The sequence below is a fragment of the Salvia splendens genome, chromosome 2, assembly GCF_004379255.2.
Source record: "Salvia splendens isolate huo1 chromosome 2, SspV2, whole genome shotgun sequence".
NCBI classification, from domain to species: domain Eukaryota; kingdom Viridiplantae; phylum Streptophyta; class Magnoliopsida; order Lamiales; family Lamiaceae; genus Salvia; species Salvia splendens.
The window spans coordinates 297247-322551 of NC_056033.1; the positions used below are offsets into that span (position 1 = coordinate 297247).

General features: G+C 39.2%; 5 protein-coding genes across 6 annotated transcripts; 3 read left to right on the forward strand and 2 right to left on the reverse strand.

The window, feature by feature from the left end:
• The first annotated feature begins 7082 nt into the window (after nt 1–7082).
• Nucleotides 7083–8166, forward strand: LOC121781213 (chalcone--flavanone isomerase-like). The gene is made up of 4 exons (XM_042178931.1): nt 7083–7261; nt 7330–7488; nt 7556–7779; nt 7860–8166. The coding sequence occupies exons 1-4, from the start codon at nt 7144–7146 to the stop codon at nt 8052–8054; spliced, it is 696 nt and encodes a 231-aa protein (XP_042034865.1). The 5' UTR covers nt 7083–7143; the 3' UTR covers nt 8055–8166.
• Nucleotides 8167–8249: 83 nt separating this feature from the next.
• On the reverse strand, nt 8250–12844 carry LOC121781205 (spermatogenesis-associated protein 20-like). Its single transcript, XM_042178921.1, has 15 exons — nt 12588–12844; nt 12403–12475; nt 12285–12306; nt 12119–12197; nt 12012–12044; nt 11263–11411; nt 10956–11112; nt 10220–10460; nt 9894–10135; nt 9559–9822; nt 9369–9479; nt 9066–9290; nt 8779–8979; nt 8532–8708; nt 8250–8440 (listed from the first exon to the last, which is right to left on the reverse strand). Exons 1-15 carry the CDS (start codon nt 12681–12683, stop codon nt 8258–8260), a joined length of 2253 nt encoding a protein of 750 aa, XP_042034855.1. The 5' UTR covers nt 12684–12844; the 3' UTR covers nt 8250–8257.
• A 1727-nt stretch (nt 12845–14571) lies between these two features.
• Nucleotides 14572–17144, forward strand: LOC121781219 (zinc finger CCCH domain-containing protein 32-like). Of its 2 annotated transcripts, none has more exons than XM_042178951.1 (8): nt 14572–14784; nt 14851–14979; nt 15212–15259; nt 15346–15465; nt 15544–15831; nt 15980–16279; nt 16608–16731; nt 16801–17144. In XM_042178951.1, the coding sequence occupies exons 1-8, from the start codon at nt 14767–14769 to the stop codon at nt 16803–16805; spliced, it is 1032 nt and encodes a 343-aa protein (XP_042034885.1). In that variant the 5' UTR covers nt 14572–14766; the 3' UTR covers nt 16806–17144. The 2 variants fall into 2 exon arrangements, with proteins under 2 accessions (XP_042034885.1, XP_042034877.1); XM_042178943.1 differs by having other exon boundaries at nt 16817–17144.
• Nucleotides 17145–17649: 505 nt separating this feature from the next.
• Nucleotides 17650–19058, forward strand: LOC121781233. Its single transcript, XM_042178963.1, has 2 exons — nt 17650–18341; nt 18620–19058. The coding sequence occupies exons 1-2, from the start codon at nt 17657–17659 to the stop codon at nt 18655–18657; spliced, it is 723 nt and encodes a 240-aa protein (XP_042034897.1). The 5' UTR covers nt 17650–17656; the 3' UTR covers nt 18658–19058.
• A 3347-nt stretch (nt 19059–22405) lies between these two features.
• LOC121769584 (NAD(P)H-quinone oxidoreductase subunit T, chloroplastic-like) lies at nt 22406–23383 on the reverse strand. The gene is made up of 2 exons (XM_042166419.1): nt 22950–23383; nt 22406–22871 (listed from the first exon to the last, which is right to left on the reverse strand). Exons 1-2 carry the CDS (start codon nt 23294–23296, stop codon nt 22451–22453), a joined length of 768 nt encoding a protein of 255 aa, XP_042022353.1. The 5' UTR covers nt 23297–23383; the 3' UTR covers nt 22406–22450.
• Between the last annotated feature and the right edge of the window lie 1922 nt (nt 23384–25305).

Here is a 25305-nt window from a genome sequence, read left to right on the forward strand (position 1 = left end):
GCAACGTTGTTTCTTATCCGTCTCCTAACTCTCTCATCTTCTAACTATTCATGGGCTTCACTGTACTTTTCATCACATCTCTTAACTAAGATACAACCCTCCATCTCTTAACCATCTCATCCCTTAACTATTCATTCAATTTCATTTTTTATTTTTATTTCCAACAAATTCAATTAATAAAAATACACTTCATTAAATAAAATAAAATAAAATTACAACTTAAAATTCTAAAAAATTAAAAGAAAACATAATTAAAAATCCTAAAAAAAATGAAAAATACATAATTTAATTTCTTCCGCTCACTCTCTCTAAATTCAAAATCTCAAAGCTCAAAGAAGCAGAAGAAAGATCATGTGCGTCTACTGGTTGCCAAATTTTGCCCAAATGTGCTCCATTAGATCCTCCTGGAGTTGGGCGTGGGCGTTAGAATCGAGTGACATTGCCCTAACAGACAACCGCTCTTGCAAAGACGGATGCACTCCACTGCGAGGTGGACTACTTGCGGTAGAGCTTCCCGGAGTTTCAGGGTCGAACCAATTTCCTGCCTCAGGTTCTTCGTCGGCGACAATCATGTTGTGCAAGATTAAGCACGTATACATAATGTCGACCATATTCTCCATAAACCACGTACGAGCCGGGGCTTTGATAATGTTGAAGCGCGCTTGCGAGCAGCCTCTTACTTCTGCGCAAAAAGAGCTTATTTTTCCTTTACCGACCTGTTGAACGTCTTCACGAAGGTTGGCCACTTCGGGTAGATGCCGTCGGCAAGATAGTACCACATTTTATACTGCCGGTTGTTAGCGATGAAGTTGATGGCCAGCGCTTTACCATTCAAAACTTCGGTGAAGAGGTCGGGTTGGTTGAGCACGTTGACGTCGTTGTTCGATCTGGGGACCCCAAAGTACGCATGCCAAATCCATAGTCGGTAGTCGGCAACGGCCTCGAGTATAACGGTGGGGTGGGTGCCTTTGTGGCCGTTCGTGTATGACCCCCTCCACGCCATAGGGCAATTCTTCCATTGCCAATGCATGCAATCGACGCTGCCAAGCATCCCGGGGAATCCGTGCACTTCTTCGTGAAGGTGGAGCAGAAACTGACAATCTGTCGTGCTTGGCTTCTGGAGAAATTCGTCGGTGAAGGCTGCCCGGACGCCTTTGCAGAAGTTCATCAAGCACATTCTCCTAGTGTTTTCCCCAATGTGGAGGTATTTGTCGAACAAATCTGCCGTTTGTCCAGTAGCAAGCTGACGGATTGCTGCAGTACATTTCTGCAGCGTCGTGTGGCTGGGACGGCCGACGGCGTCAAACCCTTCTTGGAAGAACTCTTCCCGGGCTGCCAATGTATTTGCGATGTGCAGAAATAGCAGTTTCCGCATTCGGAAACGGCGACGGAAATAGGTCTCTCCCCATACCGGGTTATCACAAAAGTAGTCGCGTACTAACCTTGCGGCGGCTTCCTCCCGGTTACGATGGTTGTAAGTCCGGGATCGTCTTTGGGGCGGCGCGACTTCCTCCGCATCCCTACGTCGATCTTCTTCAAGCGATTCTTCCATTATTCGACGCATTTGCTCAAATAGATCCATGAATGGATTAAATTTGGGAGAAGAATAAAAGAGATGATTTGAGATGAAAATTGGAGAAGAATGAGAGATGATTTGAGAATAATAGATGTGTGTTTGTGTGTGTGGAAGATGAGTATTAATACAATAAAAAAGAAAAAAACAATAAAATGACTGTTGAACGGTCATATTATCGTTTTTTATTTTTAAATTTTTTAATTTTTATTAAATTTAAATTTTTTTATAAAAATGATTTATTGCGTCAGCGTGACGAATCTCACTCGCGGGCCGGCGAGTAGGCGTCCCGCCTAGCGCCAGCGCGCCAGCCGTCTTGGTGAGACAGGGACGAGACGGGACGCTGCAACGCGTCTCGCGTCCGTCTCATCTCGGAGGGACGAGATAGGAGACACCCGCGGGATGTGTTACGGGTGCTCTAAGATTAATTTTTCATCTTATGCATAAATACAAAACTATTCAGTAATGTGTTAAACTTAAACTACTTTGGTTTGTCATTCATAACATTCAAATAGTGTTCGTATGAGTTTTTTTAGAATTCTGTTATCATGAATATTATAAAATTATTTGAAATTTCAACTTATATTAGTTTTATTAATATAAAATTTAAACTTGTATTAGTTTTATTAAGTAAGTATAATATTAGACCTGCACACAATCAACCATCATTGTACGTAGATTTGGTGTCATGGTATTTATCTGTCAAATATATACACATGACTTACCATATCTTGTGTAGGTCAGCTTACCAAAACATGTACAACGCAGATTTCGCAAGTCTATTATGTGCGCAGTGCTAATTCCGACCTCCTATATTTGAAAAGGCCTAATATAAAATGACTAAATTCATATCGTATTTGTTAAAACTACATTCAAAATACGCATTTTTCGGTATGCAAGTTCAATCGATTCGTACAAAATTTGCAGTGTGCAGATTTTATATGTTATGGAGTATATAACTTGGGTGAATCCATATCAGATCTAGTAATCCTAATATGAATTCTCTAAATTCAAACCATGATCACCAAATCTAGTAAACCTGATATAAATTGGTCGGGTTTATACTATAATTATCCATTCTTAATAGGTTAAATTTATTTTTGTTATTTTCTTATTTGAATTGTCCCTAATAAATATCTCATTTCACTTTTACTATTTTTAGTAAGTAGATTTCATATTCCACCAACTCATTCTACTAAAAATTATTACTGTAAAAATGAGGTTCACATGCCACTAACCTTTCATCCATTTTTTTTTCTTCACAAAGTCAAACAATTTTCTTAAAATCTACACTCAGATATGTGACATTTAATGAGAATCAAAGGGAGTAGTATATTTACAATATTGTTTTTTTACAGTATAATATTTTATATATAGTTGCCAAAAAAATATTAATAGGTCACAAAATAGTATGTAGCTAGTATAATCTCAATATTACTTTTATACAGTATATTTCATAATAAATAATCATTGACACGTTATACTTGATTTAATAGAATAGAACTATCTGTCTATTCGGCTATGATTGGTGGTCAGGATTGTATTTGGGAAAATAATACTATGATTTTTTTAAATTTTAAATTTTTATGTTTGTTTTGATTTTTAATTAAACTGGAAAAGTAATCAAAATCGTGAAAACAAGGAAAGTAGTATGGAGTATAACTTTACATGATTTTGATTTTTTCAGCTTTTGAATTCTTACATATTTACATATTTGATGGAGTGGAGTGTAATATTATAATTATAATTATAATTATAATTAGTAATTAATTTTTGTTATAAAATACTAAATTCATACCATATTATCAATTTTTTATTCAAACAAGCACTTTTGGTATGCAAGTTCGATACATTCATACCAAACTTTCAGATTTCATATGAAATGTATAAATTGGTTGAATTCATACCACATCCAATAATTCTAGTATGAATTCTCTAAATTCAAAACAAGATTACCAATTCTAGCAATCCTGATATGAATCGCTCGAGTTTACACTAGAATTACATATTCTTAAATACGCTTTATGTATTTTTTTGTCTACAATTTTGATTATTTTGGTGAACTATTTTGTCCAAACAAAATGATTTTTTTTTAAAATGATGTGGTTTGACAGTCATTGATAGAGTAAATCACAAGAAAAATCTGTGGGTTGGATGAATGCTAAGAATGTGAAAGAAAATAAACTAGTAAATAAATGTAGAAAAAGTTGGTTGATTGAATTATTTACTTAATCATTGATAAATATGATATCAGTCGGATTATATAATATAATCTTGATGTGCTGACTCTTTTGGTCAAAGTAATGATATATTGACTAAATAATAATATCCTCTTACTTCTCTCATAAAAATAAATACACAATTTTGTTGCCAAGGTGCATGAAAATACGCCCTCATTACATATACGTATAAAATAATAAATTATAGGAGTACTACTATGCAGCTTACACTTAAATTCGTACATATAGACGAAATTAACTAAATCATGATTATCTTCTAACATCTCAATGATAGTTTTACATACTTATAATTTTTTTCAATAAATAATTTTATTTTCTACATAGCGCGTAATTACTATTTTTTGTATCGCTAACTATTTTCATGCGAAAACTTCTGTGCAGGAGCGCGAATGTGCACTCAAGACTAATTATTGAAAAATAGTTAGATATGATTAAGCTTTTAATTGTAAGGTAGTAATATTTTTGCATTTTTCATTAGGAGAAGTCAAACATTATGTTTGTTTTTTTTTAACAATCATCCCACCAATGAAATCGAATCATGATACATTTTGATTGAACTCAAAAGAAACGTATCTAGATCTGCAGTTTTATCCTTCTATACAACAAATATTGATCCCCTATCTTTTTTCGACTTTATAAACGCATAAAATCTATAAACATGCGAGAAAACTAAAAATATGAAGCACGTTTGGACCAACGCCCAATCTCTGCTTTGGGCCCAAAAGAGATCCACTCCTAACAAAAAAAAAACAAAGCAAATAACTGAATAAGCAATCAAGATTGGTAGAAATACTATAAGAGTCTATATCAACTTACTATCTACGACCACTTCCTTACTAAAAAAAAATTACTTTTATTAAATTGTAAAATCTCGATGATTGTCACATTGTTGTAAATCTAGTACTATCATGTATTAAGAGACACTTTTTAAGTACTTAGGGTAATTTTTACACTCACTTGGTCTGCCATTTTATCGCATTTTGTCTCGACACGAATTTTAAGAAATATAGTGAAAAATAAGTTGAAAAAATTATTGGAACGTGGATTCTATGAATACAAAATTAATTTTATAATAACATTGAGCATGAATTAGGTAGTGAAATGTGAAATCTATTAAAAAAATACTATTGATAAGTGTTAATGAATGAATAAAAAAATGAAACCTTAATGACGGAATGAGGGAGTAGCAATCACGAGGGAATAGCGAACATCAATAGGAAGTGTACTTCATAATAATAATAAGAAAGTGTACTCCATGTCCATCATAAGCGGCAATAAATTATAGCTATATCACAACGATCACCTAATTTTTCTCAAGGGTTCAGTAAAACAACATAATTTGAGAGCTTTACTTAAAATTATAATTTTATTAATGGAAAAAAGAAAAAATCTAATTATCCACTCCTATTGATTATGGCCCCTGAAAATTAATTTTTGGAACCGCAAGTGGTAAGCGGGCAGAATCAAAGCATAATTATGATTAAGAAAAATAAAATAGTGGTAGCAGGCAAGTAATGAATGTACAGTAGAGTTGTGAGATAGTCCGTATGAATGAATGGTGGATTTCCATTTTCCACCAAAATCTAGATTCTAGATATAGATGGATTGCGTTACTATTACTTGATAGAGGTAATAGGTTGGTTGGTAAAACTCGTGGTATGTGTATCGCCTAGCGTGACCATTAAGAGCGGTGGCCGAACGGCGTCCGTCCGTCCATGGCAGCAGCATGGAAGAGCTCGTCCACCGCTGCCACGACGCTGCTTGATGAATTGAGCACGTCCGTGCCAGCGAGCAGGTGACGTGGCGTGCTGCGATTGGACAACGGCATAGCCGTTGCCTTTGAATTTTTTTTAAAAAATTTGATTTTTAATTAAAAAAATGATTAAAAATAAAAAAAATATTTTTCCACTTCCCCAAAAAAATATACTCCCTCCGTCCCGCACTACTCGCACCTTTCCTTTTGGGTACAGAGATTAAGGAATGAGTGATAGACAAAGTCAACAATTACGGCTGTAGGTATAAATTGTTACTAAAAATGGAAATAGTGCAAATAACTTGGGACGCCCAGAAAGGAAATAAGTGCAAGTAGTGCGAGACGGAGGGAGTATCCGTTTTTTATCATTTTCTACCACTTTTTATTTTTTTTTTTATTTTTCCCCCCCCAAAAATACACATTTTCATCTATAAATACCCCCACTTTCACACCAAAAAATTCACACCACATTCTCTCATTTCCATTCTCATCTACATTCTCTCATTTCCATTCTCATCTACATTCTATCATCTCCATTTCTTCCACACATACAACATAACAATGTTCAAGGCGTATTTGTCAATCGCCCGAGCCTAGAGCGAGGTCGACCGCCCCCTCCCAAACTCCGCCCCCTCGGCGTCCGCACACCGTACTCGCCGGCGGAGATGGAGCAATTGTTCAAGGCGTATTTGTCAATCTCCGAAGATCCGGAGGTTGGCACGAACCAATCCGGCGATCACTTTTGGTGGCGCATCTGTCGCCGGTACAATGAAAACCGACCGGAGGGAACAATCAAGCGCAACGCCATCTACCGAGCCAATGAAGAAATTAATAAGTTCCAGGGGTATTACCTCCAGGAAGAGCGGTCGGCGGGGAGCGGCCGGAGCGAGGTCGACATCATCAGTTCCGCCATGTCGACCTACCAATCCATGAACTACAAGGCGTTCAAGTACCTCAACATTTGGCAGGAAACGCGGTCGCATCCGAAGTATAGGGGAGGCGTAACATCCTCCTCTAGCGGCTCCTCCAAACGGTCAAGGTCGGTATCCCTATCCGACTCCGAAGAAGTGGTTAGCCAACTCGCTGGAGCTAACTTGGATAGCCCCGACGCCGGCCCGAGCAGTTCCCAACTTGAGTAATCTTCCACGGGATATTTTTAGCTTTAATTATGCAATTTTTAATTTTTAATATTTTAATTATGTAATTTTTATTTTTTAGGATTTTAATTATGTCTTTTTTATTTTATTTGTAATTTGTAATATTATTTCGATTTTTTAATGAATTTTAATGTTAGGAAATGTTTTTATTTAAAATGAATTGTGCTCGTCTTTGCAGAAGAGCACAGCTGTTGGTGTTGTACTCTTGTCTAAGAGCAGGAATAGAGGCGTCGGGCCCATAACCATGCTCGTTGGCAAGAGCACTGCAAGAGCACGGTTGTGGGTGACCTAACCACTAACCTAACCTAACCTCACCTCTCCTCTCCTCTGTTCCCTCCTTCCCAGTTCCCACCCTTATTTAATACACATTCACCTCAGTCTCTTTCTCTGTCTTGTGTGTGTGTGTGAGAGAGAGAGAGAATGTCTGCAACTGCAACGCCAACGCCAACCGTCACCAAACTCCAAGTGGAATCCGTGGTATTCCCGCCAACGGTAAACCCGCCGTGCTCTAATAAGACCTTATTTCTGGGCGGCGCAGGTTAGTCCCGTGTCTCTCCCTGCAATCACACTTTTTCACTGTTCTGAGCCGCCGGCTAATGTGCGCAGGGGTGAGAGGCATAGAGATCCAAGGCAACTTCGTCAAGTTCACCGCCATCGCCGTCTACGTGGACCCCACCGCCATCCCTGCACTCGCCGCTAAGTGGACCGGCAAAACCCCCGCCGAACTCGCTGAATCCGACGACTTCATCCGCGAAATCGTCGCTGGTAACCCTAGCAACATCCTCTAACGATATCAAAACACAATTAATTGAATTTAAATTAATTTTGTTAGGTCCGTTTGAGAAAATGACTCAAGTGACGATGATCCTGCCATTGACGGGGCAGCAATACTCGGAGAAAGTTGCGGAAAACTGCAGCGCTTACTGGAAAGCAGTTGGGAAATTCACAGATGCAGAGAGGGAAGCGATACAGAAATTCCTTCAAGTCTTCAAAGATGAAACCTTCTCACCTGGAGCATCCATCCTCTTCACTCACTCACCAGCTGGCTCGCTCACGGTAACCGTTTCAGACCGTTGCTCGACGACGCGATCAACCTCTGATTTTGATACTTTTTTTTTTCCCCTGGTGCCGTGCAGATCGGCTTCTCCAAAGATGGTTCCATCCCGGAGCAAGGGAAAGCTGTGATAGAGAACAAGCTGCTGGCCGAGGCGATTCTCGAATCGATCATCGGGAAGGACGGGGTATCGCCTATGGCCCGGCAGAGCTTGGCCGCTAGAGTTTCAGCACTGTTGAATCAGACTGAGGCAGAGTGCATCAAGAAAGAGGAATAAGATCTTTATCACCCGCTTTCTAATATTACTATAATAAGCCTTTGCATCATGTATTTTTAACTCCAATTATAATAATTGTGAGTTTTTATGGTACGGAAAACCTTTAATTTTACATGGCTTCCTATCCAATCTATACAATAAGAAACCATGGAGAAAACAGAAGAGCTGCTGCATCTTATAATTGCAACCTGTGTCAGAAATCACTAATCGAGCAGAGATCCGAGCATACTCGCTTCATACACCGGAGGACTGCACGCAAAATTCTGGCAGACAAGCGCAACAACCTTGTCAGGCACATAGTTGGTCTTGGCCATAGCAGCAATCTTCTCATTGTTTTCCTCCCAGAAATCCATTTCCTCTGCATCTCTAGGGTCTATATGAATCACCTGTATTTACACAAAACTCGTCCCTTAGAGTAGAGACACAGAATAAAACGATAAAAACGAATCGCAACAGTTCTTGTTAGTTGTTACTTACTGTTTTATTAGGATTATATGATGAGTGAGCAGCAGCAAACATTTGGTCGAATTCTTCACTCGCCTTGTCTCCCACCACCACAACTTGCTTTCTTGAAGGGACACGATGCATATCTGCGCCGCAGCACATCAATGGCACGGCCATCGCCGTTTCTCTTAAACTATTCTCGAAAACAGCCTGCAACAGAGATAGTGAGGGAAACGAAAAGTGTCATAATTAGAAAAAAAAAAAAAGCAAAAGATCATACCAGCAGAACTTCTGCGTTTTGCCTGTAACGATCAGAAACCGGCGCTACTAGTGACGCCAGTCTAAATAAGTTGATCACTGCAACAGAGTTACCCGACGGTTCTGCACCATCATGGTCCTCTTTCAGCCGGAGGAGGACCGAGGGGTCCTCACCGGAAGTATTGAAATAACCTCCGCCCTCCTCGTCAAGAAAAATCTGGTCCTGAAAAAATTATGGAGTCGCTACAAAATCAGAGGATCCGGAGACGCCACGCTACCACTTTAGTTTGCAATTTATCACTGCATTACCTGTGAATGCTGAAGTTCAACAGCCCAAGCTAGCCAATTTGTTGAACTCCCACATTCATACATATCTAAAAGACCAGATATCAGGAAGGCATAATCGTCTAGAAATCCAGGTGCCTTAGACGGGCCATTCCTAAAACTGTGCTGTAGTCTTCTTGTCTGCTCGTCGTAAAGATGATTCCGGATAAAAGTTGCTGCCTTCTCCGCAACTTCCATATACTCCTTAGGCTTTAGTTCCCATAAATCAAGAAAACATAAAAATCATTATTGCAAAATTGACATGACACGTACTTGAATACAACTTACGTTAGCTCCAACAATGGGAAACTGGAACTGTGTTCCTTCATGTTCGTTCTTTAGGATTTTCGACGCTCTAGCAAAGGCAGATATTGCCATCCCATTCCACGAAACGATGACCTGAGAAATAATGGTCTTCTCCGTTGTAAGATACTACATGTAAGATGTTAATGGTTTATTTCCATATAAATTGTGCTACCTTATCATCCAAAGATGGCCTTGGGCGTTTCAACCGAACATCATAAAGTTTCTTTCTACAGGCCCCCAAGATCTTTAGGTACTCATCCAGTGGCATACCAGATTTCGACGCCATTGCAGAAGTACTATTTTGCTCTATAAGCACGTTCTTACCCTTGAACTCGTCGTTAGGGTCGCTCATTCTTGATAGATCGCAATTGCCCAACGATTTAATGTAATAGTGCTCTTTAAAGAGGGGGGCATGCTCTCCGAGTATGTCATCGATCTGTCCATAGTAAAAATTTAAAATAAATGGATAGGTTCATTCAAAACAATTGAATGGAGACAAATTTGTACCTCTTGGCTGGTCCAGACATAGAAGGCACCCTCCTCCTTCCTCAACGTGCCTTCAAATTCCGCACTATCTGCATCCTCAGCAGAAAATATTTCCCCACTAGGGCCTATCATCTCCCGCTGCAAGTAATCAAGAATGTCCCTCGCTGTGCTTGAATAGAACATATCTTTCGTAAGCGAGAAAGCATCTAGATAAATGTTAACAAGTTGCCCTTGATCATATAGCATCTTCTCGAAATGAGGTACTGCAACGAGACAAAAGATACAGATCAAATAACCAGAAACCAATGCGTGCCAGAAACCTATATGCCATTAGTTGACAAACCAACCGTGCCAGCATTCATCGACACTATATCTGTGAAATCCGCCTCCAACATGATCGTGGATACCTCCCCTTGCCATGGACTGAAGGGTCAGAGCCACCATGCTCAGGTCATGCTTTGCTTCGCCGGGCATTTGGTTATCCTTTAACTTCTTTTTATGATAAAGCATCAGCTGGATTTCAACGGGTCGGGGGAATTTCGGAGCAGAGCCAAATCCACCAAACTTGGAATCATAACTATCCGCAAGCTATGACAGATATGGAGAATTAGGTACCTAATCAACTCTTAATACGAAGTAGAATATTTTGAGAGCCAATGACAACATACAAAGTAGAGTCCAATTCTTTGTTGGCAAATAGTAAATGAACGCATTCAAATAAATGACGATGGAACATACTCGGACAAACAAAGATATTGTTTCACTTGCATGCCCAAAACACATGGTATGGATCATTGTTTACGACTGCCAACACATTATGAGCAAGAAGAAAAACATGGTGCAGCCGACTCAGTTTTAGCCAGAATTCAAAGCAAAAGGGTGTTCCTGAATCCAACTTGTATATGCAGAAGCCAAAAACAACTCAAACAATTAATGATGAAAGATAGCGATATAAAGAACTCGGTGGAAGAATACACCATAGTGAATTCACAATATGAAAAAAAATTCAAGTTCAACTACTCAAACGAACAAAAGAAGAAGTTTAAGCTCAAAATAACATTTTTGCACCCCCAAAAATTCCACCTGTTCAGCACATTTCTGAACTGCCCTCTCTGGAAGTCCATCCGGGAGCTTTTCTGATCTGGCAACGGCAGCTAATGCTTCTGCGAGCTGTTCTATTGCAAACATCCCACCTTTGACCATGTATTCCTTCTTAGTGTCCCAAGCTTCTTTAACCTGCCTATTGGATAAAATATTTCCTCAAGCTACAAAATCCTTCGAAATAAGGGACTTCTATTCATTAAAATAGATAAACAAAAAGGGAAACACGCAAATTTCACTGAAACAAATCTACAACAGCTTAGAATTAAATGGATCGCAAATCTGTTACCTAAGTACAGTTTTGAAGCCAGGTCTTGCAGGGCTATCATCTGGAGTAAAATAAGTGCCACCCATCAAAGGCTTTAGGTCAGGTGAAAGGAAGACGCTTAACGGCCAACCCCCGCCACCGTATAATGCTTGTACATAAGTCATGTATACCTAGAAAAGTAACCGGAACAATGAGCGACTTAGAGAACCATTGAAATAAAATATTTGCGCCATAGAGGCAGCTCACGCTTGGAAAATAGCATCTTGTACATGCTGCTACCGAGGGGATTCCAACTCAGGACATGTTATAATTTATTTACAGAATTAACAAAAGCAAAAGTAAAATTAGAGTAATGCAGGTCCAGACTATTGTTACCTCACCTCACCATCAGGAACACACAGAAATTGTTATTGGAGAGAGAGATGAAGCCAAATATTATCAAACTTGTATTCTTAGAACATAAATTGAACACCAATATATAGTTTCTAAGGTAAGATGAAATATTTGGCCCTAAAGGTGTTTATTTTGAGTGATGGAATTGATCGATAAATCACATGATTGAGCACTCGAAATAGGATTTAACAGTCATCCTAGCACTCGAAATAAACATTCTGTAAAAATAATCCGAGTAAGCATGTTATGATGTTCTACACAGGTGGATAAGCACCCTCATGAACTGTCTCTCTCTCAGTCTCAGACACACACACCAAGCATCATAAAGTAATCTGAATGGAAGAAACCAGCTAGAAGTGAAGCAATACAAATTATACCTTATCAACATCTGGTCTTTCTTCACGATCCACCTGACAAACATGCATCTCTAGTAAAAAAACAAACCCTCAAACACAGACAAGGAGTCACCTTAACTCATACACACCTTGATACAGACAAACCAATCATTAAGCAATTTGGCCACCTCTTCATCCTCAAATGATTCAACTTCCATTACATGACACCTAAAATGGAAAAGATCATCACGTGACATAGCCTTTCAGATATTTGTAACAAATCAAGAACGATGCATGTAACTCAAAAATACATACCAATGGCAAGTGCTGTAACCAACTTCAAATGCAAGGCAGCAACAATGAAAAATACAAAACATGTTATTCTAATGATTCCCAAAAATATATAAATGGAAACAAAAGGCGCAGTACATACTTGACAGGAAGATAGGGGTATCTGTTTTACGAGCTTCTGCAAAAGCCTCCTCCCCCCATGGATACCAATCAACCTATATTCACACAATACAAATCGCCTTGGATCAACCATTCATGAATCTGCGAGCCCACTTCAAAAGATTCGATTTTTTTCATCAATTTCACAAAAAAATGAGGAGAATTTACAGGATTATGAGCATGCTGAAGAAGGTAAGGACTGTGCTCCGCTGCAAGGCGGTTGGACTTGGACGACGCCGTTTTGGGAGACCCGCCATCCGCCATGGCCAGAACTCTAGAGATAATGGAAAAGATTCCGAAATGTCAGAGTTTTTCCGCTAAATCATAGTAGGTGGTTTTGTAATGATACAAGTCCTTTGAGCATAATAGTGAAGAAAAGAGAAAGAAGGAAAGAAATTGGGGGAGAGATTGAGGATTGCCATTTGTTATTGGTGACGAAACTGAATTTTGTACGTGGCAGAAAAATGGACAGTTGGAAATCATACTTGTATACCAACTGCCAAATGGTGATCATACTTGTAACTGCCATATTGATAAACTAATTTCATGTTTTATCAACATCCTTGAACTCATATTAGTTTTAATTTTCTATGTAGAATTTATTTAAATTTCTTCACAATATATGCTACAGCCATGAACATTTTTAATTTTCATATTTATTAAATGAGATGTAGTAGCATTAATTATTCTCTTACCTTGTAGTTTGTACCGAAAATTTGTTGAGGACTGCCCAAAATAAGTATTTTATGTATGCTTGTTTTCATCCGTTGTTGAATTTAATCAATGGGTCACATTTTGTGTCGATAAAATTAAGTTTGTTAATAATGTGAATTTTATTTTAATTTTTATATGAATTTTATGGACAGCATTAACTCAATAAACATGTTTTGTTTGCAATGTCGGTATTCCGAGATGAACATCCACTAAAATAAAGAAATAAAAGTGACAAAAATACATATAATCAACATTTTTCCTTATACCAAAGTCAAACTCATTACATAAAACTAAGTATTACGAACAAATATTTCATAGCTAGGAGTATGAAATATAGGAGACAAATGTCGGCCATATCATTATATTGTACAAAACTGGATTAAGGTTTTGGCCATACTATCACCACTACCACGCCGGCGAAAATCATAATCATATAAATCGTTTTATGTCATTATCATACAAGACGAGGACCCGTGAAGAAATATACTGTAATAAGGACAAATATAAGTCGGAGGGAGTGTCGGCTACGGCATTGATATTAAAGAAGCTCGTTTTGAGGAAAACGCCGTAGAAATATACTACTCCATCCGTTCCACTTTAGTAGTTTCATTTAGGGGTGAGCAAAATAACCGGAAACCGAATATCCGGATCGAATCAAACTGAAATTTTAAAATTCGGTTCGGTTTTTCGGTTCGGTAATACAAAAATTTTGATTTTTTGGTTCGATTCGATTCGGGTGAAGAAAAAAACCGAAAAATCAAATTATATATATATTATATTAATTTAATATATTATATTATATATAATATATATATTCTACTATATAATATATATTATATATAAATATTCTATTAGTATATATAAAATAAAATAAATTATATATATATATATATTAATATTATATTTGTTTTTTTCGGTATTTTAAGTTCGGTTTTTGGTTTTTTAGTTTCAGTTTTTCGGGTTCGGTTCGGTTTGGATTTTGAACTAAATTCGGTTTTGGTTCCGTTTTGGTAAAAACCGAACCGAAACCCGAATGCACACCTCTAGTTTATTTGAGTTTGGAACGGATATTATGAAATGTAAAAGAAAGTTGGTGAAAAAAGAAAGTAAAATGTGAGTTATATTTTTATATATTTTTGACAATAAAATATGAGTGGAAAAAGATTAGTGGAATGTAAGATGTATATTATCATTTATAAAATATTTAAACCGAGACTCTAAAATAAAATATCGAAAAATATAGTAAATTGAGACTCGATGGAATAGTAATGACTAGTAGTGTAGTACCAACTTTTCGGTTAATGCATTTGATATATACACTTTGGCGGGTATATGCTTACACAGCGTGAGTAGAGAGAGCGCGCGCTAAAATACCAGACCGTACGAACGGACACTATAATACTTCCACACACTGTACAAAAAAACAAAATATAGCCAAAAAATCAGAAAGACGAAAAGGGGAAAAACCCTCTCAAATCTCACTGTTCTGATAAATCCCCTCTCTCAAACGCCCTCCATCACTATATTCTTCCGATCATTTGGAACTAGCAAGAATCAGACTATTTTTTTGGTGAACAGTGAAATCGGGCTCTAATGGCGCTGTACGGGGATCGGCAAGAGGAGGAATGGACTCATGATTCGGGTTTGGCAGGTGAGTTTGGGTTTGAATTTGTGAGTTTCTAGGGTTTATTGATAATGTGTTGTGTCAATGTACAAGACTCTATGCAAGTGTATCCGGAGAGACCGGGTCTACCCGACTGCGCCTACTATGTGCGAACCGGCTCCTGTGGATATGCCGCCAAGTGCCGTTACAACCACCCTCCTGTTCGAACTTCGAACTAGCTCGGTAATTATTTTTTATTATGCACTTATACTTATTTGGTATGTTTAGCACCAGATTACACCGGCATTGTGTACTAATTAATCTCATTAGTTTTGTCGGTGGACATGTTTATGAAGTTGATATGTGTTGTTTATTTTTTCATGCTTTAGTTACTGTTTACAAGGAGTAATACTATAACGGTAGGAGTGGTTGAATTTATTTCTTTGGAATGGCTGTCTTTCTTTATGTTGTGCAGTTGGGAGTGGGAGAGTGTCCCAAGCGACTAGGGGAGCCCCCATGCCAGGTATCTGGCTTTATTGTTTTTTAATGTTTGAATTCTAGATGGAGTTGCGATGTTTGTTTACTTGTTCCCTGAATGTGCATTTGCAGTACTATTTAAGAACAGGGACCTGTAAATTTGGTTCTTCCTGCAAGTTTAACCACCCGAAAAATGATGGTGCCTCGTTCACTAGTGCACCTCTAAATACTTATGGATATCCATTACGGCCGGTAATCATTTGTTGTATGTTTGCTCGCATTTTTTTGTTATAACGGCTTTGATGGTCATGATAATGTCCTTTCTAACAGGGAGAGAAGGAGTGCTCCTATTACTTGAAAACGGGGCAATGCAAATTCCATATGACCTGTAAATTTGATCATCCTCAATCAGATGGAACATCTGTGTCAGCATCTGCACGTCCATTTTATCCGACGCCGCAGTCTCTTTCTTCCCCTTCTCCTGAGCTATATGACAGCACAACATCCAGCTACAGGGTTGGAAGGCCTTCTCTGTTTCCTGGTTCATTTGTCGCTGGTGCTTATGGTCCAATGCTGCTCCCTGGAGTCGTTCCCATTCCAAACTGGAGCCCGCACTCAGTAGGCTTTCTTATCTTCTTTCTCTAAAATATGAAAACCATTTACTTGGGACCCTATCTCAGTTTCTTTACTAATTTGTGCTTTCATATATCTCCTTGAAATAGGAACTATCTTAGATTCCAGTGTAATGATGGCTTGCATGATGTAGGGACCAGTTAGCCCTGCACCATCACCGGGTGCTCAAGCCTCAGTTGGAGCAAGTTCAGTGTATGGACTGTCACAGCTAGGTTCTTCTTCCCCTGCCTTCCGTGGAGCTTATTCCCATTTACCGTTATCTGCTGGCTCTTCAGGCAGTATAGTACAGGAACAAAAGTTTCCACAAAGACCCGGACAGCCAGATTGCAAGTACTACATGAGAACTGGAGACTGTAAATACGGACCATCTTGTAGGTATAATCATACAGAGTTTAATTGTGCTCTTAGTCCTCTTGGGTTGCCTCTTCGTCCGGTATGATTCATCCTTCCTTTCATTCTTATTATCTTTCTGTTTTATCTAATCTTTCTTGTGGTGGGGACTGGCTTTTGTATTGGGTTATTGGTCCAACTTTTGATCTTATGTAGTAGTATGGTTTTGCTAAGCTCAGCAGCATTGCGCGTGTCCCTTAAATTTATGAGAACCACAGTTTCTTGAATTGTTTAGTAGACATATTTACTTTAACTATATGAGTCGGACTATATGAGGTTATAATACTGATGACCTCAACCTGCGCCCCAATACTCGAAGATTTTTTCTTAATCTCTCAACTTGCTTATTTTACCTTTCTGCCAATGAACAGAGGGTGCAGGCATGCTCTTTTTACATGCAGAATGGCCAGTGCAAGTTCGGACGAACATGCAAATATGACCACCCCATAGCAACTCTGAAATACAGTCCGGCTTCATCTTATACTGAAATACCAGGTACTCATTACAGGCCGATTTTCTTCTGCTACGACTATGTTACCATCTTATTCATTTCAAGAGATGCAGGGTGAACGCATTGCAGATTTGCAGGGTCTAATGTCGATCCTGGCAGAAACGGGTTGTGGCATTCTGGAAACTCTTCCAGTGATTCTGCAAACCTAACGCTTTAGCATAGATGGTTTCTGGTTCTCAAGGTCGAGAAGCTCACCTTCAGATCTCCATGTATGAATATGAGCTTAACAAAAGATGGTCAAAACTAAGTGCATTTTTCCATGTGATATAGTATAGGAGTTGTTAATATAGTATATGATTTCTATCCCACATCGGTTATGTAACATAGCCTAGCTTAGTTACTTGTATATATATGTGGCCTATGTTTACTAATGAGATATACACTACTACTTTCTCCATTATGTCTCTATATTTTACTGTTCTACATGGTATCAAAGCGGGTTCAAATTCGTAGCTAGTTTTGTAAAAAAAAAAACGAAAATTAGGGTTTCGAAAATTAGGGTTTTTTTTTCTGCCTCCGCTGCTCCTGCTCCGGCTCCGCTGCTCTGCTCCTGCTCCTGCTCCGCTGCTCTGCAACTGTTATCTGCCTGCAACCTTATCTGGCTACTGTTATACTCCTACTCCGTTGCTCTACGCTATCATCTGCCTGCGCTGCTGCCCGCTACTTCTTTTTTATTGACTTGCACTCTTGCCTACTGCTCTGCATCGGATTTACTCTCGTTTTATCATGTCTGATTTTAGACCTCCAATTGGAACCACCATTAAGCTGAATGGTTCCAACTATATGCTTTGGTCTCGTGCTTTTCTCTTATTTTTGGGATCACAGAAGAAGAAAAGCCATGTTCAAACTGCCCCGCCTGCTACTACAGATGCCAACTACGACACTTGGTGTGCCGATGACTGCTCCGTCATGACTTGGCTTCTCAATAGCCTAGAACCAGCCATCAGTCAAAATATCATGTGCTTGGATAGTGCCAAAGCCATGTGGGATGCTCTACGGGAGATGTTCTTCAATGACAAAAACGTTTCTCGGGTATTTGAATTATATGAGAAACTTTTCTCTCATACTCAGGATACTCAGTCAGTCAATGATTACTTCTCTACCTTGAAAGGCCTTGCTGATGAGATCTTAGTTTATCATCCTCTTTCCTGTGATGCCACAACAAGAGCAAAACAATGGGAGGAATTCATGGTAGCAAAATTTTTGTCAGGTCTTAATGCTGATCTCCAGCCACTTCGAGATAGCTTAATGGCTAGTGATGACATTCCAACGTTGTCTAATGCGTTGTCTCGCGTTCTTCGTGTCTCCACCGGGCGTACGGAATCCACCTCGTTTGATAATTCAGCTATGTCTGCTCGCGGTCGAGGTTCGTATGGTGGACTTGGCCGTGGACAGGGACGTGGCCGAGGTCGAGGACGAGGGTTTCATGATCGACTATGTGATCATTGTGGTCGTTCGAATCATGAGTCTGATAAGTGTTGGAAGAAGTTTGGCAAACCAGATTGGGCTAATAACATTGAGTTTGCTGCGCCAAGTTCTTCATCTACTACTACTGATGCCTCTACCTCTGTAGCTGCGTTTGCTGTGTCTCCTGGTAAGTCTTGGATGTTGGATTCAGGTGCCTCTACCCATATTACTGGTACAAAATCCCTTTTGACATCTTTTTCTCCATCTTCTCTCCCATCTGTTCGTCTTGCTGATGGCAACTATTCTCCTGTAACTGGCACTGGTGTTGTCAAACCCACTACTCATATTACCCTTGATAATGTTTTGTTTGCCCCAAATTTTCCAGTCAGCTTAATATCTATTGGTCAGCTAACATAAACTCACAATTGTTCTGTCACTTTTTATCCTTCATATTGTATCTTTCAGGACCTGCAGACGAAGAGGACGATTGGTGGAGGACATGAGCGTGGCGGTCTGTACTACTTGGATAATGTTTCACATGTCTCTCCTAGTGCTCTCTCTGCTGCTGTGTCTCCATATCAGTGGCATTGTCGTCTTGGTCATCCGTCTTCTGCTAGTCTTCGTAGTTTAGTTCCAGTTGCGTCTGTTGATTTTAATTGTGAGTCATGTGAGTTGGGCAAACACCATCGCACTTCCTTTCCTTCTCGAGTCGAGACTCGTAGCTCTTCTATTTTTGATTTAGTTCATTGTGATGTTTGGGGTCCGAGTAGGATTGAGTCCAGAGGGGGTTTCAAGTATTTTCTAATTCTTGTTGATGATTATTCCCGTATGTCATGGTTGTATTTGCTTAAACACAGAAGTGAAGTCCCTACTGTTCTAAAATCTTTTTATCATGAAATAAAGACTCAATATTCTGTTGATCTGCGTGTTCTTCGTACTGATAATGCTCTTGAGTTCACACAACAGTCTATCTCATTTTTTTGTGAATCTCATGGTATAATTCATCAAACCTCTTGCTCTCACACTTCTCAACAAAATGGGGTAGCTGAGCGTAAGCATCGTCATGTTTTAGATGTTGCGCGTACTCTTATGTCTCACATGCATGTGCCTAAGTATCTATGGTCTGATGCTGTTCTTACTGCATGCTTCCTTATTAACAGGATGCCATCTAGTGTGTTGCATGGGGATATTCCTTTTTCGTGTCTTCATCCTGATAAACCTCTTTATCATATTCCTCCACGCATTTTTGGATGTACTTGTTTTGTTCATGATCTGACTCCTGGGTTGGATAAGTTGTCTCCTCGCTCTATTAAGTGTGTTTTTCTTGGTTATTCTAGAACCAAAAAGGGATACCGATGCTTTGACCCTCTTACCAAACGTCATTATATCTCTGCAGACGTTACTTTCTTTGAGTTTCAGCCTTATTTTACTCATTCTCAAACTAAACCAACCAGCCAGTTATATCATACTCCTTTACCTGCCCAAACTTTTGTTTCTCCTATGTCTTCTGCTCCTCCTGCTCCTCTTTTACAGGTCTATACACGACGTCGTCGACCTGCAACAGCCCCTGAAGCCCCTGAAACAGTACCAACAGTCTCATGTCCACTGCAACAGTCATCTTCGCCTCCAGCTTCTGAAAATCCACCTCCTTCTGATGAGTTACCCATAGCCATTCGCAAAGGTAAACGTACTTGTACCACCAAACACCCCGTATCTAATCATGTTTCCTTTACTCGCTTGAGTGCTCCTTTTCGTGCCTTTGCTCTTTGCCTTTTGTCTACAGTGATTCCAACTTCTTACCAAGAGGCACTCAAACACCCTTTATGGCGAGCCGCTATGGATGAGGAGATGCGAGCTCTCTTGAGTCGTGGTACTTGGGTTCTGGTCCATGCCCCTGATTCGGTGGATATTGTGTCTTGTCGTTGGGTGTTTACCATAAAATTTCTGGCTGATGGCAATATTAATCGTTACAAAGCTCGGCTTGTGGCCAAAGGATACACGCAAACTTATGGTATTGATTACTTTGAGACGTTCTCGCCCACTGCTCGTATGAATTCAATCCGAATTCTGTTCTCTTTGGCTATTAATCTTTCGTGGCCCATGTATCAACTTGATGTGAAGAATGCTTTCTTGTATGGTGATTTGACTCCGACGGTCTTTATGGAGCAACCTCCGGGATATGTTGCTCAGGGGGAGGATGCTACTAAAGTTTGTTGTCTCAAAAAGGCAATTTATGGCCTTAAACAAAGTCCCAAGGCGTGGTTCGATAAGTTCAACAGTGTCCTTGGAACTATTGGTTTTAAGCAATGCAAGTCTGATCATTCGGTTTTTGTGCGACACCAAGCATCGGGTATTGTTATTCTCATTGTATATGTTGATGATATACTCATATCTGGAAGTGATGTTCGTGGAATTGAGGAAACTAAGAAATATTTGCAGCAACATTTTGTTATCAAGGATCTGGGCCGTCCTAAGTATTTCTTGGGAATTGAAATTGCACACGGAAATTCTGGAGTGTCTCTATCTCAGCAAAAGTATGCTACAGATCTATTGAAAGAAACTGGACTACTTGGAGCAAATCCCGTTGATACTCCTATGGAGGTTGATCCAAGTGTTTGGGATGACAGTGGAGAAGTCTTGGAGGATAAAGCTAAGTATAGACGTCTAGTTGGAAAACTTATCTACTTGACAGTAACAAGGCCGGATATTTCCTTTGCTGTTGGCTTAGTCAGTCGTTTTCTGGATAAGCCTAAGCAAGTTCACTGGGATGCCGCTATTCGAATTCTTCAATATGTCAAGAAATCTCCCGGCAACGGATTGTTATTCAAAAAGAATGGGCATCTAAAAATTGAAGGATATTCTGATGCTGATTATGCTGGTTCTAAGTCTGATAGAAAGTCTACTTCTGGATATTGCACCTACTTGGGAGGAAACCTTGTAACTTGGCGAAGCAAGAAACAACATACTGTTGCGAGATCGTCTGCCGAGGCCGAGTATAGAGCTATGGCTCATACTGCTACTGAGATGATCGGAGTCAAGAATCTACTTAGAGAATTGGGATTCACTTTCAATGAACCTTTACCTATGCATTGTGATAACCAAGCTGCAATCTATATTGCAAACAATCCGGTTTTTCATGAGAGGACTAAACATATTGAAGTTGATTGTCATTTCATTCGAGAGTGTGTTTTGAATCGGACAATTACTACTCCTTTCACTTCATCGTCTAACCAGATTGCTGATATCTTCACAAAACCGTTGCCTGTGAAGCGTTTCTCAGAACTTTGTACCAAGCTGGACTTGATCAATATATATGATCCAGCTTGAGGGGGAGTGTTAATATAGTATATGATTTCTATCCCACATCGGTTATGTAACATAGCCTAGCTTAGTTACTTGTATATATATGTGGCCTATGTTTACTAATGAGATATACACTACTACTTTCTCCATTATGTCTCTATATTTTACTGTTCTACAGAAGTATAATTCAACATTTTCTGCATTCCCAGAAAAAAAAGCTGCCATTTTCATGTTTTGTGATGACATGATATTGTTACTAATACATTGTATGGTTTCTGTTCTTCTGCATTTTTATTTTATTTTATGGGTTTTCTTTCAATCAATTTCGATATGAAGCCCTGCATATTAAATGTGATCTGATTCATGATTTCCATTTATGATTGATTGGGCCACCATTACATATCAAGAAAGTTGGCAGGGGCACTGTATTTTCTGCTCTCGACTTGTTTGTAGTGAATATGTGATTGGCACAAATCTGAAGCTGCATAAAATCGTTTGTCTTAAATAGCAACTTAAAAAGAACGACATAATGTGAAACAACGTCCAAATTCTTCCTCTGTAAACGTCTTCTCAGAAAATTTATATTAGCATGGCTTAATTTATCAAGGTTTCCTTTCTCCACATTCTTCAGGTTTTCATCTCTTTAACTTCGGTTAGGAATCAAGAAACTTTACTGTTTTTGATGAATTTGCTAATGTAATTTTAGCTATGGAATAATGTAACATCAAGGATGCATGAAATAGATGATTTTGTTCACAGCCTATTTCTTGTTATTCTCTGATAAATAATGTCAGTTGTGCTCATTAGTACTGTCATGGTGAACTTTGCCAATTCTAATCGTAGAATTACTGGATTATAGCTCTATGTCAATTTCTCGTGAGACATCCCAAAGAAAGTAGAATATGTATAGACATATATTCCCTAGACCAATTTCAATGTACAATGATCTGTTTTTGAAGTATAAAATTGTTGTATTTCTTTGAATGTGTTCAACTAGTAGGGCTCTTTGAAGTAGACAACATATATTAGACAACATATAGAGAAGAAAATGATCAAAATATCAAAACTTAGAGCTTGTGTTGCCTGGTCACTGAGCTCCATGTTCCTCCCACCCAACCGATCCACCATATCTGGAACGGACTCATATTCCTGCACCTCTCGCATGTATGGGTCGTCCAGCTTGATCCTCATCTTCTCTGCTTCTCGGCTTGCTGCCTCCTGAGCCAGTGTCCAGTCATAGAACCTGCGCTTCTCGTCATCGCTCAGTACATTGTAGATCTCTCTTAATTTCATGAACTTGTCTGAGGCTGTTCTCAGAGGAAGTACAGTTGTGTCTGGATGGTATTCCTTGGACAGCCTCCGGTAGGCTGCCTTGATTTCTTCGACGTCAGCGTTTGCAGGTACTCCCAGAAACCTGATTGGCCAGCATCAGTACTGTTTTACTCATCAAAAGGTAATTCATTAAGAATAGTGAGGTGTAGTTTGTTTGTACTGGTAATATGAATCTGTTGAACTGTTGAGCAGCTCGGAGAATTTCTCCCCGAGCAAGTCGTCTTTGTCTTTGGCCTGCTCCTGTGATGACCCCGAGCTACTGCCCCCGATCCACCCTTCTTCTTCGCTCTCCCAGTGGATTCTTGTGTCAACTCCAGGTGGCGCCTGCCGCCTCTTTTCGCTGCTAGGAGTTGGTCCCTGCACGGCCTGGACTCGGAAGCTGCAGCGGCGCACGTGGCAGGTGAGTTCCTTTGTCCTGTGTGTTGCATGGGGAATTCTTGATTTGGTAATTCGGTTAGTAGGTGAGAGTGAGAATGAAGCAGGGGGAGTTGCGGTTGGTGCAGCCATGAGAGATGAGGGAGAAAATCTGTTTATTTCTGGTTTGAATTTGGGATCCAGGAACAGAGGTTTTACCACCTCATCTTTCTATGTGGCTCAGGATTATTCTCCAGATGGGGTTTTGTTGTTAGTCCTTACAAAAAAGAAACAACGGAAAAATAATAAAAATGTCTGTTAAAGTACTTAGTATTTATTTTTTTGGAAGTGAAAATGAGCCCATCTGAAGTTGAGTGCTCACACAGTCACACACATTGTGCTTGTGGGTTGTGGCCATATTGTTTGTTTCCTTATGCTTTAGTTTAGAGGAAACTTGCTAGGTTGTGGGAGTTTTAAGTATATCTAATTAGGGCGGCCGGCTAAATATACCGAAATACCGCACTTATCGTACCGAAAAAATACCGGAAATACCAAATTTGCGGCATACCGCAAGTTGCGGTACGATATGATACCTTACCGTCAGATTTCGGTACGGTAATGATACCTTACCGACAGATTTCGGTATGGTAAAGGTATAGATTTTCCTATACCGCGGTATACCACAGTATACCGCATTTACGATATTTGCCAAAAATTCGATATATATGTTGTATTTAAAATTTATATAAAAAATAGTTAATATGTTAAAATCACTAACCCTACTTTCATATTTTAGTTCAACCGCCCTCAACCCCAAACATACTCACGTAGAGATGCAAATCAAGTCCACTGTATAGATTTGATTATGGTGTAGTTTTAATCTTTTGGACATTATTTAAATAGGTGAAATTTTATTTTAAATATTTGACTATAATAGAATTTTTTTGGTATGAAACACACATAATGGTATGCTGTACCTTATTTTGGTATACCGTACTCGGTATGCCATACCTTATTTCGGTATAACGTAAAAGTACGGTATACCGCAATACGGTATGGTAACGGTATCGGAAATAATCATACCGAATTTTCGGTATACTGCATTAAAATTCGGTAAGGTATAAGCATGAAATTTTCTCGTACCGCAAATGCGGTATGACATTCTCGGTGCGATATACCATACCGTGCCACCCCTATATCTAATTGGTGCATGGTAGAGAGAGCTGGTGGCCTCCATCTACATGCCGTGTCTTCTATTTTTGACTGGCATCGATTTTTTTAATATCAATCGGAGAAATATAATAAGTAAGAGATTAAAACCGTATATGATGTGCATATACTAATGTAATTAAATAGAACTAATATATAAAAACTTAATCTAACATAAAAATTATGAATTTCTTATGTGTGGAGTAAAATGCTAGTATAAATTAAGAGCCATTATATGAGAATTACAATGCTATAAATTAAGAGCCATTATTTTATAAGTAAAATGTAAAGTATAGTTTTAACGCTAAATAAGGTTTTATGAAATTTGATAACACGAGAATGTGTTAATAAACTTATTGCTATAAAACAAGAAAATTAAATGATGATAATAACAGTATTGTAAGAAGAATTAGTGCAACAATTACTCATAATAATATTGTAGAGAGTACTAAAAATGATGGAGTAGTGGGGGTTGTTACGAGATGGTGGAGGTAGTGGAGTGGAGTGGAGTGGCTGTGGATTATGATCGTTTAACCGGCCTATTAATCTTACTTTGTGGTATCAATTGTGGCATTGAATGAATATAAAAACCCTATTTCCGGAACCACCTTCCTACACTGCTAGTGCCGGCGCCGATGGCAACTGAAGTTGGCAGCCTGAAATGGGTTTTCAATACTAAGAAAAATTTGGACGGGAGCGTGCGGAAACGCAAGGCTCGTTTGGTGGCCTGCGGTGAGAATGTACCTAGCCCTTTCCGCACATCTCAACTGGCCTATTTACTAACTCGATGTCCAATCCGGCACTCTAGAAGGAGATTTACTCGAAGACATCTACACCTCTGCACATTGAACAAAGCGGTGTACGGATTGAAGCAAGCGCCGCTGGCTTGGTTCACCAACCTCCACTCCTTCTTCCTCCACAATGGGTTTCAGAGAACAACGACCCCACGCTCT